We start from the raw sequence: 14650 nt of genomic DNA, 5'->3' as shown, positions 1-14650 counted from the left end.
TCATTTGTAGTAATAAAGGCATTTAGTGGTCCTTTGAAAGTTTACTGAGGCCCCCTAGTGGGTCCCGGCCCTCCCGGTTGAGAACCACTGCCCTATCCAACCTCAAAAAGCAGAAAGAGCCCACTCAACCACAATCTTTCCTCCTTTGAACAGTGTGTGTCTAAGTCAACCTCGCCTTCTTCTGATTGGCTGCGTTTGTCATTCCGCTTGAATGGGGTGCGTCGTGATTGGCTGCAGCTTGATTGACGTCATCCTGCGAGAGGAGGTTTACTCTGGGCTTTTTTCTGTCACTGACACATGTAGAGCACAAGCGACAAGCAACGGCGAGACCCAGCGCAGAGGACAGTTACAAACACAGGCGCTCGCTTCATCTATGGAAATTACGGAAGCCATTCCCGAACGCTCGTTTAACAAAACCGCAGCCGATCTTTCCAGTGATAACCAGAACATCTGAAAAGGTGACGGCAACAGTGGAAATACAATCTGAAAACTCCATTTGCTTCACTCTTTCGCAGCAGTGAGAAGTATTCATGCACGCGCTCCGTCTGTGAGTTTGTTGGACTGTGCGCGTTATTTTTATTGTCTACTGACAAAACAGACTGCTATATATTTTTCATTAACCATTCAACCATTGCATTTCAAATAGGTGAGTACATTTCACAACAACACTTTTTATTTTATGCATAATAGTAATGTCATGTCGCGAGAGGGAGACACATTTGTGACGGACCGACACAAATAATGTTCCAGATTAGTGAAATGTAAGCACAGAGATGTCAGTTATTATTTTTAGAAGTTTTTATTGCAAATGTGATTTGTGTTGCATGTCACGCGCGTAACAAATAACGTAATAACTAGAGATCGTAATGTAGTGTATTGGACGAGAGCGTTGCGCTTGTGTGTTTACTCACACCAAGACCACACGTTTAGATTGAGGCTCGATGGAAATGACAGGCGTTTCGTGTTTATAATATCAAAATAGTGTAGCAGAAGTGCTCGCGTGCTGTGCAGATGATCAACAAACCATAACATAAGTGCTATTCTGTATCTTTTGCTGTGCCTTGTGCGTTGTAGTAGGAGCAGCTGTATTTAGGCTCCAGGACTGCGATCTGTATTACTGGCCATGGGCTGCTGATCTGTTTTATATTTCTGCACATCCCCTCGCTTAAATTGCCTGTCCGTGTAATTACTTGAGTTTGCCCATTTGACTTAAAAGCCACCCCCTCCCTCTCTTCAAATCTCCCCTCTTCCCTCTTACTGGGAATGAAACTTGACGATGGTCCGATCTTATTTATCTGGGGGAGTCACTTTCGGTCTCTGATTCATCTCCCTTTAGATTTAATCAGCACTAAGGTATTGCTTGTCCCTAAGAGCCTCCACTAATGGGGTTACTGAATGCCTCTCTCTCTCTCAGTGCAATGTTTTCTACCCCCCGCCTCTCTCTTCTCCTCTAATTACCTTTCAACAAAGATTTGGCTTACAGCCTTCCACGAATATATCTTAAATTTTAATCTTTCCCACTTCGGTCCAGCAGTCCTCCTTATGAAACCTGGGAAAGATTAAAATTTCAGATGTATTAGTGGAAGGATGGAGCAGAAGTGCACACATGCGGTACTGATGGATCAACAGAGCAAAGTACAGAACTGCAATCATAAATGAGGGTTCATGGTTAATGTGATTTCTGTCAGAAGCAGATATTTCTGTGGGCCGGCATTAACTGATTCTCGCATATGCTGAATGATCCAACATACCGGGGGTAATTTCACGCGGCAGTGACCAGTCCCCAAAGCGAATGCTGCTGAATGTTCTTCATGATGTTGGCTGGAAATCCGTCATCTGATAACCTTAGTGAAAGCGAGTGGAATATGTCGACCTCTGAATGGTTCATACAACTTCAAGGTTCCCCAATTAACTGCCCCAGTTCTGGCCACAGTAGCGCTTGGGTTTTTCTCTTTCTCTTTCTCATGTTAACCATCATGAAGGTTGAGGTAAATGTAGTTTTCAAAGCAATGTAGACAACCTAACAAAAGCCAGCACCTCTTTAATTGTTCCAGCGACTCTAATGTTATCAGCGAACAGACATTTATCACAAATGGACCAAAGGAGCTGACTTCAGCACTTAGATAAAGATCAAGGACAGCCTGCCACTTAAAACAATTCTCAGACTTGCTTGCAGGCATTATATGCATTTCAATTATTTCAAAAGAGCTTTTAGGAAGCGTGCCTCTGAAAACATTCAGTGTTTTGGGTCACTGTTCAGGCTCCAGGTGTTTTAGATATTGCAAGGACAAAACTTCTGTCAGAAGTTCAGGAAACTCAAGTGTGCTGACTTTGTAAGATAGGGAATATTGTCATGCTGATGGTATTTGAATACTTTTAGGGGCACTGTATATGCGGTTTATAATTATATAATTTATTTTTGAAGGCGCTTTCCAAAGAATGTGTAAAGCAAAAAAAAAAAAAAACTTGAATAAACTTAACTCCTGATTGACTACCAGTTCTAACCGCGTATCCCGGCTGTCTCTTTATGTTTCTGCAGACACAATGGTGAACCCTGGAGGAAGTGCCCAGCCCCCACCTGTTGGAGCGGGATCTCTCTCGTGGAAGCGCTGCGCGGGATGTGGGGGAAAGATCGCTGACCGTTTTCTCCTGTATGCCATGGACAGCTATTGGCACAGCCGCTGTCTGAAATGTTCCTGCTGCCAGGCCCAGCTCGGAGAGATCGGCACATCCTGCTACACCAAGAGTGGCATGATCCTATGTAGAAACGACTACATCAGGTTAGCTGCATTGATTAATTTGAAAGTCACAATCACAACCATATTCGCATGTTTGAGGAATGTCTTTTTGTGTTTGTAAAGGCATTCTTTGAAGTTCCTTCAGATTTCTGTTGCACTTGTGAAATTAATTTTAAAAGGGGTCTTCAGTAGTGTGTTTTGAGGATAGTGTAGTTTTGCTCAGCTCCTTTTTCGTGGTCTTTGAAGCCAAACTTCAGATAGTTCATACATCTGGACATTATGACAGTCCAAAGACCACATGAAATGACATTAGGCATGTAATGATCAGATGAAGTGATGGTTGTCAAGAAAAAAAAGATATTACGGAAAAAGTTACAAGCCATCAAGCTTCTCACGGAGCGGAGCGTATTTTCCATTGAGAACATGTGTCTCAGATTGTGCCGTCAGCGGCCCTCGTTAAAGCGCGCTGGTTAAACCCTCAACGGGACACTCTTAAAAAAGAGGTCAAGCCACTGACATGTTGACAGTGCAGAAGACGAAGGAGATTCTTTCTCTAGCACATCTGCAAGTCTGTGGCTCTCGCTATATTTCATCCTTAAGCAAAAGGAGCCGCGCTGCTAGGACTGTGTGTGTGTGTGTGTTTTCTTTACGAGATGCTAGAAAACTCGATTGGTAAGGCAGAGCTGACCTTCGACTCTGCAGGAATTTAAAAGAGTTTTCACATCCTCTCCAGCATGTTTTGTTTATCACAAAGAGACCATTTAATTAGCAAAAAGACCCTTTTTAAATATTTATGCAAGTAAGTCTGACACCCAAAGCGGTGGCGGGGTGACGGCACGGCAGTCTCACTCAGCTGATGTGGATGGCCTGATTTGACAGGCTGATCCTTCAACGCCTTGACCTCTGCAAGGGCAAACAGAAAGCCCTCCAGAACTTCTTGCATTGAGAAGTTTGCAGTCTTCTTGGATTATTTCTCTGGTTTTGAGGAATGGAAAAACGCTGTGTGAGCGTCACTGATAATGGAATGCCTATAATTTTCTTATTAAAACAGGCAGAGCAATTTAAAAGTTAATTCATAAAATGAAGAATCCATGATATATTCTGCTCTTCCTGCCGGAAAAGAGTGTTTTTTGGCAGAAGTGCAGTCATTAGTAAGTATTTACCTTGGCATGTGCTTCGCCCTGGATAATTCAGCGAAGCCTCGCACTGACACTGCTGCTGGCAGGCTGGAACAACAGGTGTCAACCAGAGCAAACCTGAGACGACCAGTCCAAATGTGAAGAGTGCCTTCACTCTTTCCACTCCACCTGATCTGAAGGGATCAAGTCCACAAGACTGGCCTCTAGAATCGGGCCTGCGAGCCTAATTAAAACGAGCAGGGAGGGAAAAGTAGCTACACCTTTCTCCTTGTAATGAGAGCGTGTCGGGCGGGAGAACAGAGCTAAAACACAGCTCGCGCGAGCCTGTGATCTGAGGAGAGATAAGAGAGAGGGGGAAAATAACATCTGACAGTGAGTCCACACAATTAAAAGCTTTAATTAGAGTCCCCCTCCATTTTCCTTTAGTCCTGATGGGTTTTATCTAATGAGATCTAGTGCCTGGCTCCTATCCGCTTCCAATGACGTGTCCGAAATGAATGAGAGCCACATTGCAAACAAAACATTTAATTAACCAAATTGGCTTTTGAGAGAGCGGGAGAGCAAGGGAGAGAGAGAAGAGGGGATTATTGCGAAGGCCAGTCCCCTTAGGGGATTTTAAAGGGGCCTCCCTTATTTTTGTAATGGATTATTAAATTGCCCTTGCTGTGTAAATAATGAAGTTACATATCCAGAATTATATTAATACCGCTGATGCAAAAAGGCTTAGCGATTGATTGGGATGGCACGAGCGAAAACGCATCCCATTTTCCCTAATGGCAGATGGGGGGAAATGACATGGGATGATAGGCTTCTGATACCACTCAGCTCGAGGCCACCAGCGCCGAGCGCAAGGGCAACCGCCGCGAGTTGTAGATTTCAGCAGTTTTAGCCCCAGAGAAGCAGGAGGGACTCATTGGAAATCATGTTGTCCCTAAGCCATCGCTGATATTTGTGTGAGCCGGAGAGAACCGAGACCGAGACAGAGAGAGAGAGAGAGAGAGAGGGAATTAATTTGGGGAGAGAGCAATCATGTGACCATTAGGTCGGGGGGAAAAACACTGTCCTTTTAATTGAATAGAGCCAGGTAATTAAATGGCACTTTTCCAATAGAACGTGCTAGGTAAATCTAATAGTTGGTTATTTAATATCACTTTGAAGTCTGCCCACTCAAGCACTATGACAGCACGGGAGCATGTGAACTATTAAGCCAGGAAATACTTGGATCTCAGAAATTAATTAAATCGCATGCAATTTAGGGGAAACGTTTATCTTGATTTGTCATAACAGAATTAATTCAAGGCCTTCAATCCACTTGGGACTAGATCTGTTACTCTGAATTAACCGAGTGTCATTTGGCTGCTTTCAGCCCCCTCCGCCCGCCGCTCTCTTTGCCGTGAAATCTCCCCCTACTCTTCCCTTCCACCCCACCCACCTTCTCTCTCCCTTCTCCCTCTCTCTCACTCTCTCTCCCTAATGTAACATTGCCATTATGCAAAGCCCTGCTTAAGTATCAATATGGCCCGGTGCTTTTAAGGTGCTTTGGCTGCTAATGTTGAGAGGCATTTTTATAATGGACTGTGTTGCAGAAATCACTGTTGTACCAACTTACATCACTCCACTCAAAAGGTTCCGCTTAAGAGGCCGAGCTTCTGCCAGATGGCCCAAAACAGCCCTGCTAGGTTGTATTTTACCTCACAGTCGGTATCCAAATTAAATCCTCTAGACATCGCCTATGGAGCGCAGACAGATTTCTTGTCTTGCTTTCGTAATGAAAGACAGCCGTAGATTGTAGCCCCTCTTTATTCTACCCGTTCCGAGACGGAGCAAGTCAATAAATCAGCATTCCGCGATGTTTCCGCTGACAAAATCCTCCTTTCCTCCTCCTCTGATTGATCAAGGGGCTGAATACCTAGAAAGTGAGAAAACAACAAAGGAGAGGGCTGATTTGAGGAGAAGGAAGCCAAAACTGGTGGTGTCATTGCAATTAAAGAGTCCCTTGGCCTTAATTATGGTGACCCGTGATATCGCTCTTCTACGCTCCCCTCGTCAGCACAGAAGTTCAATGGCGAGAGAGACCATTAGGGGTGAGGAGCAGACTGATAGCAACTTAATTGAGCACCTAAAGTCTTCAGGCCTTTAAATCAAATGCTATCAGCAGCCATCCCCTGCTCAAATAATTAACCTGCTACGCTACGTATAGAGAGGCAAGAAAATAAAAAGGTTGCCTGGAGATTCTTCACGCTTTTCCTCTGAAAGACACCGGGACAATTAAAAGGGGAGCGCACTCTGAGCCCGGATCCCAAATAATGTGTGCTTGTAAGCGAATTTAGGTGAGAGCGCTCGGGGATTGTCGAATCAAGCACACGTCGTGGCGAGGCAGATTGCTTTCTCAAGGCCAGGGGAAGATGTCATTTTACAGGTGAATCAAACTGCAGCGTTTAAAGACCTTCCCCCCTGACATTTGCCTAGCATGACTGGCCCATCGACGCCATTGAAGCCGCGCTGTTGTCACAAGCCTACAGCTAATTACGTTTGAAATTGAGTTTTGATTGAGCTGCTCCAATCGATGCCACAGCCAAATTTGTTTTCCCCTCCCCCCGCCTCACCCTGCAGCCGCCGCTGAAGAGAAACTCTAAAGCTTCGCTCGCTCGTCGTGTAGCTCCCTCTATAAACGCCACACGTGTATGCAAAATGTCGCAGGTGACAGCTGTTTCGATGTCAGAACACACACGTTCACGTGCATGCCGTGATGTTATATCGGAATCCGCACAATGCACGTTTTTCGTTTTACAAGTTGGAAGTATCTTGGGGGACGAAATCATCCGTGAACTCTTGGGTTAATCTGTAACTGTGTACACGAGGAACACGCTGTGACACCCAACGTTTCCTTCATCACTGTCCTCTCTATCCTTTTGTGGTTGTTCCCCATTTCCCTCCCTCTATCCTTCTAACGCTCTCTTTCTTTCTTGCTTCCTTCCTCATATTTCCTCTCTCTCTCTCTCTCTCTCTCTCTCTGGAGCTTGTCAGATGCTGTGGTCTTATTTGATTGCATAGGAAAAGTGCAGTGATAGAGCAAACAGCCAGTGAGATATGATGACAAATGGGTCCAGATCCCAGTAAATTACTTTCTGCTCAAATCGAAATTTCATTCAGTTTGTTGCTCGGCAAGATGAAGTAATCTAAATTGTGGACTCAGAAGGCAGATAGAAAGGAAGCAGGAGCAAGCATTTCATTATCAAGAGACTGAGAGAGAGAGGGAGAGAGAGGGAAGGTTAGAGACGAAAGAGATGAGCAGAAGCAAATCTAAAGTGTTGACACCATGATTGAAAAGGTTAACCCATGCACATTATATATCAACCCGGGTAGCCGAGGGTTTCTAATGGAAAGGCGGCAGTGACTGAGCACTCGCTTGAGTCCTAATGGCAAAAGCGCTGTGTCTCCGCCTAGATGTACAATCAAATATTCTTAGGCCCTGATTGCTTATGTTCTAGGTTATTATTAGGTTGCAAAAAATGAACACCAAAGGTAATACTTAGTCCCAGTGGCAGAGGCTTTTGGAGGACAGGATGCAGGATTTTTTTCATTTGGTTTGCCGATATTACTATGATTTTATTTTTCCTACATCAGAATATTGAAGATGTAATTTGTTCTGCATGTGTGCATTTGAGAGAGAGAGAGAGAGAGAGAGAGAGACTACGAGAGGGAGAAAAGGAGGCCCGGGCACAGGATTGAAATGGTTTAACCTGTCCTTGCAAGGATTTCATTGTTACAGTAAAACAAGGCCAAACAGGTTAACAAACATTTTGATGCACACAGAAGTATTCATTAGTGTCAGTGGTAATAAGGACCATCTGTTATGCATGTCTGTTGTATTTTGTTTCAAATCAAACTCATTTATTGTCATTTACTTGCCCTCATGTTCTAAACCCAGACTTACTTTCAAACATGGAACACAAATGGAGAAGTTTTGAAAAATGTTAAGGCTGCTCTCTTCCATACAATGAGAGTGGATGACTGTCAAACTCCAGAAAGTGCAATAAAATACTATAAAGTATTGTAATATCAGTCCATATGCCTAATGCACTATATACACCACCTTTTAAAAGTTTAGAGTAGGTAAGTGTTTTTTTTTTTGTGTGTGTGTGTGAAAGAAATGTACTGTATACTTTTATTCAGTAAGGACACATTAAATTCATCAACATTTATACTGTTACAAAAGATTTCTATTTCACATAAATGCTGTTCTTTTGAACTTGAAAACGTATTCCAGTTTCCACAAAAAAATTAAGCAGCAAGTTTTCAGATGTGGTAATAATAAGAAATGTTTCTTGAGCAGCAAATCAGCATATTAGAATCATTTTGAAGGATCATTGGCACTGAAGACTGTAGTAATGACTGCGGAAAATTCAGCGTTGCCATTACAGGAATCAATTACATTTTAAAATATGATAAATAGAAAACAGTTAAATGGTGACAGTATTTCATAGTATTACTGTTTGATCAAATATATGCAGCCTTGATGAGCATAAAAGACCTTTTGAAAGCATAAACCCCTTTGAATGGTAGTGTACCAAACCTTCTGAAGCCTTACAAGAAGTTAATTTAAAGCTGTAGTTGGGGTTTTTGGGTTAAAAATGATTCGAAATCAATATTTGAGCAAGTGCATAACCAGCCAGTGTTCAAAACTATCGCCTTACTTTAGCCCGATTCACAACGGCTAGCTTATAATAATGTTTTCTAATTTGAGTGGTACGGGTAGGTTTTCACGGGAAATTCAAGCATGGCACTGCGTCATTACGTCACGTCTGTAAACATAAAGAAGTTGTTCCGGCTACTAGGCTATCCCATGTGAGGATCCTGCAGGTGGAGGATCATTTATAGCCTTTTCTCACAGCATCTAGAATAATTAAATGTATAATTTTGATGGCGGATTGTAATCCAGAAAGGATTATGTGTTTATGAAACACATGTGAATGAAATTAAATTATATTCCAGTTTTAAATGTGCTTCTGATTACAGATAGCCTGGGATTACACAAGATTTGTATTTTAAAGAAAACCAGTTTGAAGGGAGCGTAGTTTGCTTTTTGGGTTAAAATAATTTCTTGATATGAAATTTGAATGGTATGACAGTTAGAGATTAGACTGTACAGAAATTGAAATGTACACGCTAATACACACTATACTCATTGTCACGCAATGCTGATGTTGTTAACGTTAATAATTTGAGAATAAAGTATAATAATAATAATAATTTGCACGGTTAGATGCGATATGAACTAACCGATCGTTATATTTAATTACCATTGGTAGCGCGATTTATTGTAATGCTTTTTTCCTCAGCTGGTCAGAACAAACGTGGCAGACATGTTACTTACTTGTTCAGATGGCAGTATACGGTGAAAATTCTTATTTGGGTCATATATTCCAAGACATAGGCTAGAATCTGTGATTCCTAAGTACAGTATCCACACCGGTGTGGTGACTGACAGACTGACACACATACTCCTCAAAACATTAGATTCATCTGCACTGGAGCTGTGCCGGAGTACAACCCCCAGGCAAGGAAGATAATTCCACACAGAGCTGCAATTCCAGGTTTTCAAACAGAGATGGCGACAAAGAGGCAAAACTTACGGATGGCAGCTTTAAAAAACAGTCTGAAAATATATTTTATAAAATGTAATTGACTGAAAAAAAAAAAAAATCACAAATTGAGGCCTTGTGAACAAAAGTATATCATGTCAATGAGGGAGATATTGGTCATGGTCGTAATGTTTGTCTTCCCTCACGTAATTGCCTTTATTTCTTCATTTGTACATCTTAATGAATAATTTTGATTGTAGCTATTTTATATTTTTGTTCATGATATTTTCTGCCAGTTCTCGCTGATGGTAATTTCTGTCATGCTGTAACATTCACAGTGTTTTGATTTAGGCTTTGTCTAAGACAGATTGAGCTCTCACACTTTATCTCTTATTTTGACAATACTAACATGTCTCTGTTTCTTTTCACAGGTTATTTGGGAACAGTGGGGCGTGCAGTGCATGTGGTCAGTCCATCCCAGCCAGTGAACTGGTTATGAGGGCACAGGGAAACGTGTACCATCTCAAGGTAACCTTTAATCTTTAAGTGACCACGGCTGCTCTAGAATTAAATGCTTCATTGCACTACAGAATCCTTTCACACTCCATAGAGTCTGCTTTTTAATGATTGTTTGATGGTGTTCTTTATAAAAAAAAGCTTATTGTTGAAACCAAATTCAATACCAAAAATATTATGTGTGAATTTTAGTCAGTCTTTTCATCTGTGTTAACTGCCCATGTAGAATCCCTGTAGGAAATAATAATAATGGATAATGATTTAACTTGTCCAGAGATTGATCAGAGATGGGATGTAATGTGCTGAGAATTGTGGGTAATGGAGTCCTTTTCATTGTCTCCTGCAGTGTTTCACATGTTCTACCTGCCGGAACCGGCTGGTCCCTGGTGACAGGTTTCACTACATCAACGGCAGCTTGTTCTGCGAACACGACAGACCCACAGCACTCATCAACGGCCATTTGAGTTCACTGCAGACTAACCCTCTACTGCCTGACCAGAAAGTGAGAGCCGCTATCTGTCTGCTATCAAAACTTTACACTTAAAATCCTCTGCTATAAGTACAGGATCACTTTTTCTTTTTAGCCAAACACACCATTCAGTCAGTCAGTTACCAATCAAAATATTGTTTTATTTAGATTGTAAAATAACTGTATATCTAACCCATAGTAAGGTCTAGAGGACAAGTGTAATTCATCCTGGCTGGAAGCTAATTTATCACAATTAATGTTAACTTGCTGAAATGAGATCACAGCTATCGCAAGCATTTTAGTTACAGGATGGGTAAGGAAGGTGAGAATTATTTTCTTCTTCCAAATCCTGACACATTCACATTCAATACTGATTATGTGTAGTTAATTTGCCATCCATACGATTACAAAACAGGAAACCCTGGCACCCACTTTGCTCAACAACAAAAGGTGTGTTTTTATTTCTTAATCTGGTTTGGTTTAATGTTTTTTTTTTTTTTTTTTACAAAAAAGCTAGCTGGCGTCAAACATTCTGTCCCATTTTCATCTCTGTTTTCACCGCCACAGTTCTGTCTGACTATTTGCTCCTCCGACGCTGCACAGCAAGCTTTAAATAAACAAAACCAGACGCCAAGCAGGCAAATTATTTACCTAATTCCCCTTCTCGCCTTTGGGACCGTCTGCAATAAGACTTCATTGTGTAGTCAGCCACCAGCCGATTGTATCACTCGGCAGCACTGAAAATAACAGCTCAGTGACACATAATCAGTATTGATATGGAGACAACGGGGACGTGTGAGCGTATACGAGAGAGATCGGACAGTTGTCGGGTTTCCTAGTGAACATTTATTTCACCTTCAATGGGAAAAAAATAGTTCGAGGAGAGACGTAGTGAGCGGGGAAACAACTCCATTAAGCTCGGTGCTCCATTAGAGGCCTTTTAAGGCATCGTCACTTTTACAAATTAGCTCCAAGAGCATGTTGCGTTTCAAATTGAAAGCCTTTGCATTATCAAGCTTAATTTTAAATGTCTGTTTAAGCCCCCATGCTTCCATTCCTCCTTCTTCCTCTCCCCTGCTCTCGCTCGGCGGCTGCCGCTGTGTAAATATGAGGCCTCATTGTTTATTTATGTGCCGACATCAATTGTAGTGAAAACAGCTGAATTATTAATGCTAAAATGCAATCTGAATATTGGCCTCGCTGCTTTAATTATAGCGGAGAGAGAGTTCTTAAATACACCCAGACGCCCCTCTTCACAGAGTAGGTCCACGTGTCCTCAGGAGATACTTAAACAGTCGTGTTTTCGCTTGGTACAGAGAGATTCAAATCATTAAGAAACTTATTCTTAAAGAAACTCCGTAATTTATGAGATTGTGGTGTGGTTTCTCTGCTCAATTTTGAAGTTTGCTGTAATTCTCCTCTGAACCTATAGAAATAAGCTGGGAGCTGAAACAAGCCAGTACAGAAAGGAGCGAGAGAGAGAGAGAGAGAGAGAGAGAACCGACCGAACGCTTCCCTAGACAGATAGGAGGCCTCGTCCGGCAGCCATTGTTTTTATTATGTGCAATTTCATGGTGACATAATTGGTGCTGTCCGTGTCCACGGCTGAGGACATTTGATGCTCATTTATTAAGTAGCTCCCCGGCTTCTCCCTAATCTTTTTGTTCAGGACAGACAAATTACCTTTCTCATGCTGAGCCTGAACCCAGGGGATCCAAACCTTCACAGCCTCCGTCTCTTTAATTAGCCCTCCAATGTGGGTTGGCGTGGGGGGCTCGCAATTACTATTACAGTAGCCTGAAACCCCTTAGTAACTTGAGGTAAGACGGGAAAAGCAAATTGCCCCCCTAGAATGTTTAAAAAACAAAAGGAAGGAGAATGTTAGGGGGTAAAAAGTTTGCCGCGACTGTCTGTAAAAGCCGAACTCTGCGCTCAGATATTGGGATAATTGTCTCGGCTGCGCAAGAACTTAGCACCCTGGGGACTGTGGCACATCATTGTTAAAAATGAGACAAAAAGAGACTAACTTTACAATATGCACTTAAAATGCAGAGGAAATAGGGCGGCAGATGGATTTGAAAGCCTTACTGATCAATAAGTTAAGCACAGGGCTTTAGCAGAGCTGGCGGTCTTCATTTGACAATTTGTTATTTAAGAGAACATGCAATTTTTATGACTCCCATTGAAATATGTTACTATATTATATTACTTTTTTTATATATATAAGAGTTACTACAACAGTTTTTTTTTTTTTTTTTTTTTTAATTTAAGAATTTCATTTTCAAAACTTGCTAACTGTAGTTTATAGCAAAATAGACATTTAGTTAATTTGAGTCAGTGACATTCATACTTCCAGTTACTTGAATAAACCTTTTTAGATGTTAAACATGATTAAGGTCTGTAATAAGATTAATTTATCTATTTCATGTATTGATACTTGTGGTGTGACCAGAGTGCAAAAAAAAAAAAACATATGTAACCATAGACAGAACCAATAAATCTCTTAAAATATCAGATAATTAGACCTTTACAAAACAGGGCAAGTGAGAATATATATTTTATTATATTTATAGTTGTAAAAAAAAAAAACGTACAGAAAATATTATTAGTTTAGATTTGATAGTTACACCAGATGACTTTCATTAAATGTAGTCAATAAATCTGTTTTTTTACATAGTGTATAAATGTTTTCAAAGCCATTTCTTAATCAACATTTTATGTTTTATAGTATATTTGTTAAAGATTTTTCATTTTTTCAACTTTGACAAAATTTGTCATTGACCCATTTTCTGGTTGTAATTTTATTTTTCTGTGTGTCTAACCGGTTTTTCTCTTTGCCCTCCAGGTGTGTTAGAATGCCGGTGTTGCTCAAAGCAGGATGTGTGCCTTCATTTCAGCCCCTCGCTCATTGTCACCGAAGACCTTTTCGGATCGGACCCCACCCCAATCCTTTTCTCAAAGTTCCGCTACTCCAAACCAGAGCGCCAATCTCAGGCTTGAGCTCCACCTTGACCTGCAATAGCCAGAGCCCCCCCTTTCCCACCCTTTACTCCAAACTCCTCGATCATGGAGGGAAAATACCCATGAGGCCCTGGAGGGGGAATACTGAGGACTCTATGAACTGACCCAGGCGAGACCTCTGATCCTGAGGGACTCAAAGACTGACACAGAGAGAGACCAGCTGGAGGACGTTGTTTTTGGGTAAAAAAAAAAAAAAAACAAGAAAAAAAAAAAGAGACAGAAAGGGTGAAATTAAAATGACAAATGAAGCTGATCCACTGCAGCAATTTTTGAATCTGCTTTCATAACACTTGTTTGAAAATGTAGTGGGGGAATACTGACTTTTTTTTTTTTTCCTTTATATTTTTGTCCTACCTTGTCTATTCTCCTTTTCTTCACAACATGGTATCTTCTCTTTCTATATTTTAGATGTTGTAAAGGGAATGTGTTTCATTTCGGATGATATAAAAATCCTGAAGACTGGGTTCAAAGAAGTATCCGTGGCTTTTTTGTGGAAATCAAATCATGAACACTCTTGGTGTATTTGTAAAACTACCATGTACAGTATGTATGCATGTAAATGTTTTTGTCCCATTGTGGCTACCGTACATACTACACACAGCAGCTAACCCTATTCCCTTTTCCCTCCAACCCGAAATCACTCAACAAACAAAAAAATGAAGCTCATAGCTGTCAACCTATAAATGCAGAATGAGAGAGAATTCTATTTGTGATATTTTCAGAGACATTTGCTCCAATATGGTGTATTTAATTAATAAAAAATGAGATTAAAAACATCCCTTTTTTAATCCTATTGAAATCTTTCATTCCATTTCTGTGTCACTATGAAATTTGGTTGGCAGTTGAACTGAAAGTTTGTTTTTATGCTCAATGAAGTATGTGGACTATGTACTTCAAGCACCATGAATTTACCTTGGGTTAGTCCTAAATCTCTTGCAGGTGTTCTTCTCTGAAATCACTCGATATGAATTATGTACAGTATCTGAAAGAACCAGTTTTCCATCAGGAGACCAAAGGATTTGTATGATCTCAGTAATTCATCTTGTCGAGTTTCTCTTGAGAACGGGGCTCATTAGCAAAACTATGCTCTTTTTATGTACCTCCCTAAATGCGGTGCCATCTCTCTGTCCCTTAATTGTGTCTGTCCATGTTCTTATGCCGTAATTATGAATGCAGATGACG

At 41.1% G+C, this 14650-nt stretch overlaps 1 protein-coding gene across 2 annotated transcripts; it reads left to right on the top strand.

Annotated features, from left to right (window-relative positions):
• Window positions 1-300: 300 nt before the first annotated feature.
• Window positions 301-14261, top strand: lmo4b (LIM domain only 4b). Of its 2 annotated transcripts, none has more exons than XM_058780217.1 (5): window positions 301-458; window positions 2540-2780; window positions 9894-9990; window positions 10325-10480; window positions 13293-14261. In XM_058780217.1, the coding sequence occupies exons 2-5, from the start codon at window positions 2545-2547 to the stop codon at window positions 13299-13301; spliced, it is 498 nt and encodes a 165-aa protein (XP_058636200.1). In that variant the 5' UTR covers window positions 301-458; window positions 2540-2544; the 3' UTR covers window positions 13302-14261. The 2 variants fall into 2 exon arrangements, with proteins under 2 accessions (XP_058636200.1, XP_058636199.1); XM_058780216.1 differs by having other exon boundaries at window positions 301-646.
• Window positions 14262-14650: the final 389 nt, after the last annotated feature.

Source organism: Onychostoma macrolepis, chromosome 06 (assembly GCF_012432095.1).
Source record: "Onychostoma macrolepis isolate SWU-2019 chromosome 06, ASM1243209v1, whole genome shotgun sequence".
In the NCBI taxonomy this organism is placed as follows: domain Eukaryota; kingdom Metazoa; phylum Chordata; class Actinopteri; order Cypriniformes; family Cyprinidae; genus Onychostoma; species Onychostoma macrolepis.
This window is presented reverse-complemented; position numbering and strand designations above follow the sequence as displayed.

Bases quoted from the DNA above. Each gene is read 5' to 3' on its own strand.
- lmo4b (XM_058780217.1), top strand. From the start codon at position 2,545: ATGGTGAACCCTGGAGGAAGTGCCCAGCCCCCACCTGTTGGAGCGGGA. The intron at 2,781-9,893 runs GTTAGCTGCATT...TTCTTTTCACAG, and splicing joins TGTAGAAACGACTACATCAG to GTTATTTGGGAACAGTGGGG. The intron at 9,991-10,324 runs GTAACCTTTAAT...TGTCTCCTGCAG, and splicing joins GAAACGTGTACCATCTCAAG to TGTTTCACATGTTCTACCTG.